Source organism: Primulina huaijiensis, chromosome 16, assembly GCF_012295235.1.
Source record: "Primulina huaijiensis isolate GDHJ02 chromosome 16, ASM1229523v2, whole genome shotgun sequence".
Lineage (NCBI taxonomy): Eukaryota > Viridiplantae > Streptophyta > Magnoliopsida > Lamiales > Gesneriaceae > Primulina > Primulina huaijiensis.
Window position 1 is genome coordinate 7,813,029 of NC_133321.1, and position 2,935 is coordinate 7,815,963.

Consider the following 2,935-nt stretch of genomic DNA (forward strand, 5'->3'; position numbering starts at 1 on the left):
CATCATTCACGCTGTAAATAAGCTGTATGTGTGTGTGTTCGGTTCAAATAATTTCAGATCTTTCATATACCATGTTTATGTCTTCGGGTGGTATGGTTTCATTGCATAACCTTTCACTACTCACGTTTTTGTCCTGACTCTGTGCGAGGGTGCTGCTGATCTATGGGTATGGGAGACCATAACGTCGAGGATGATGTGATCTTTGAGAGGGAGTCGAGATCTAAAGGGCAGGCTTGTGAACCGTGAGGTTTAGAAGGCTTCGGCTGTGCATGAGTTAGAACCCCGCCACGTTTCAGAACTTGTTGAGTCTAGTAAGATGTTGTACGTGAGCCATGGGTGTTTGGTTGAGATAGGAGTTCGGTCATGGGAGATAGAGCTTAGCCGACAGGTAATGGGTTAGGCTAGGCCGTTTTATGCCATGGTTTTGTGCAGCCGCTATTGTTTGAGTTTGGCTTAGTTTAAAAGGGGTCATTAGGTTCCTAATTGTGTGGTTTAAAGGTTGGATAGGTGGTGGGATTAGAGAGGACCGAAAGGTTGTGAGTTTTTGGGAAATTAGTGTGCATGAGGTGGTGAAATATGAGAGGGCCGAGAGTTTTGGCAAAGTTTGGAGTTTCAACCGAGAGTTTGGGCTGGAAAAAAATATAGTTTAGGATCTTTTAGTATTTTTTTTACATATGGTAAAATTTGGGAAAAATTTGGTTCAGTTTCGAGTCGATCCGGATTAAAACAGGGACTCCGGTCCAAGTTTTAAAACAAATCGGTTAAGTTGTGTATTGGGCTCGAGTTTACGTTTAGGAATGCTTTTGAATATGTTTTGGGATATTTTAAGGAGTTTGGTAAGCTTCGGGTCAATTTTAGAGGTCCAGGGTTGAAACGACAATTTTTGGGTTTATAGGGGCAAAATGGTCATTTTGCACCCGGGGTGAGATTTTAGTCCTAGCAGCGCCCTGAGCACAAATCATGATATTTTTAAATTTTCATGCATCACGTTTACGATTTTTAAGCTATTATAATAATTATGGTGCATGTTTGGTTTAAAGGAATTAAGAGAGAAAAAGTAAGAAAGTGAAGAGCACTCCGTCTCCACCGCGCCGCGTCGTTATTTCGTTTGTTTTCTGTCAAAACAAACCAAGGCATGTTTATATCTTCTTTCACTCTTCAATCAAGTCATATAGGTATTTTTAAATATCGCAAGTACATGATTTTAATGCAAGAAAATCGAAATTGTTCATATTCAATTATGTTATTTAATTATATTACGTGCAAAAATATTCATTTTGAGATTTATGCGATATTGCTTGTGGTCACTTTACTATCATGCTTAAGTCCGGTCGCCAGTTACCGGCCCGGTCGCCAGTTACCGGTCAGTTCAGTTGTTTCACCCAGTATACTGTGGCAGTAGTCTGATCAGACATACATTATTAAGTCCGGTCGCCAGTTACCGGCCCGGTCGCCAGTTACCGGTCAGTTCAGTTCAGTTCAGTTCAGGGACCACTTGCGTAGACCATAATCTCACCAGAAAATTATTACAAGTTATTTCATTACAGGGCTCCAAGGAGCAAACATTTTCACTATGATATTTTCAGTTCAGTTATGCACGTACTATAATTACCAATGAAATGATATTTTACGTTACACCTCAGTACAGGAAATTTTCACTTGCATGCGATTTTATTATTTATTTACTTGTTATTTACGATATATGCATGCTGAGTCTTTAGGCTCACTAGACTTGATTGTTGTAGGTACTGATGATGTCGGGACCGAGGGCGGGGATCAGTGAGCCAGCTCGAGTCGGCAGTAGTGGGACCCGAGGACCTCATTTTCAGCATTTATTATTTTTTGATTGCTCAGACATTTTTATATACTGTTGGATAAATTTCTAACTGTTGTTTCGAAAAATGTTAATTTCTTCCGCTGTCACTTTGAACATCAAACTTTATTTATCAGTTCAATTACGAATGGGGCAATTTTATTTATTTAAAAAGAAAATTTTTACATTTTCCGCAATTTTTCAAGCACGGATTTTTAGGCCTTTACAAGAGCAGATCTCGATGATGTTGCTTCACCCGAGTCTTTCCTGCGAACTTCTTCAGCAAAGATTTGATCTCTAACATCATTGAGTTGTAGTTTTCCTTTTCCAACAGAGTTGCTAACCGCTGCCCGCATCGGTTCCCAATTGTCTGGTAAAGACGCCAAAAGAATAAGTGCCCGAATCTCATCATCAAATTTAATTTCAACCGATGTCAGCTGTGAAACAATCGTGTTGAATTCATTGATGTGTTTAGCCACCGATGCATCTTCTCTCATCTTCAAGTTAAATAACTTCTTCATGAGATGTACTTTATTATTTGCCGATGGCTTTTCGTACATGTCCGACAAAATGGACATCATCTCCTCCGTTGTTTTTGCCTCCGCCACGTTATGTGCCACGTTCTTCGTTAGGGTCAATCGTATCACACCTAACACTTGCCGGTCAAGAAGCTTCCAGTCATCATTCTCCATCTTTTCCGGCTTCTTTCCAGATAGAGGTTGATGCAACTTCTTGCTATACAAATAATCAATAATTTGTAGTCGCCAGAACGTAAAATCTGTACCGTCGAATTTGTTGATTCCCGGTCCCGATCCATCATCTCCGGCCATCACCTCTCTAGCCTTAACAAAAAATCTAAAAACTCTTTTCTGATGTGGAAGATCAGACAAAGCTGCAACCACAGAGCATACTCAGAATTCTTAAGAATTTTCACAACAAGGCTCTGATACCAGTTGTTGGGGAATTACACCCCCGAAGCGATGCCAACCACGATGATAATATAGTACCCAAAAATGCGGAATAAAATAACCAACAAGAACACAAAGATTTACGTGGTTCACCCAATATAGGCTACGTCCACGGAGCACTGCAACTTTTATAACTGGAAGAAATATTACAACA

General features: G+C 40.0%; 1 protein-coding gene across 2 annotated transcripts in view; it reads left to right on the forward strand.

Moving 5' to 3' along the window:
• LOC140961813 (uncharacterized) overlaps positions 1-1,901 on the forward strand; it is a 13,995-nt gene extending 12,094 nt beyond the window's left edge. Inside the window, exon 9 of one of the 2 annotated variants that reach the window (XM_073420528.1) lies at positions 1,746-1,767. In XM_073420528.1, coding sequence (XP_073276629.1) covers positions 1,746-1,752 — 7 coding nt within the window. In that variant the 3' untranslated portion in view covers positions 1,753-1,767. Of the gene's footprint in view, positions 1-1,745 lie in introns of both variants that reach the window. The other variant, XM_073420519.1, reaches the window with a different exon arrangement.
• Positions 1,902-2,935: the final 1,034 nt, after the last annotated feature.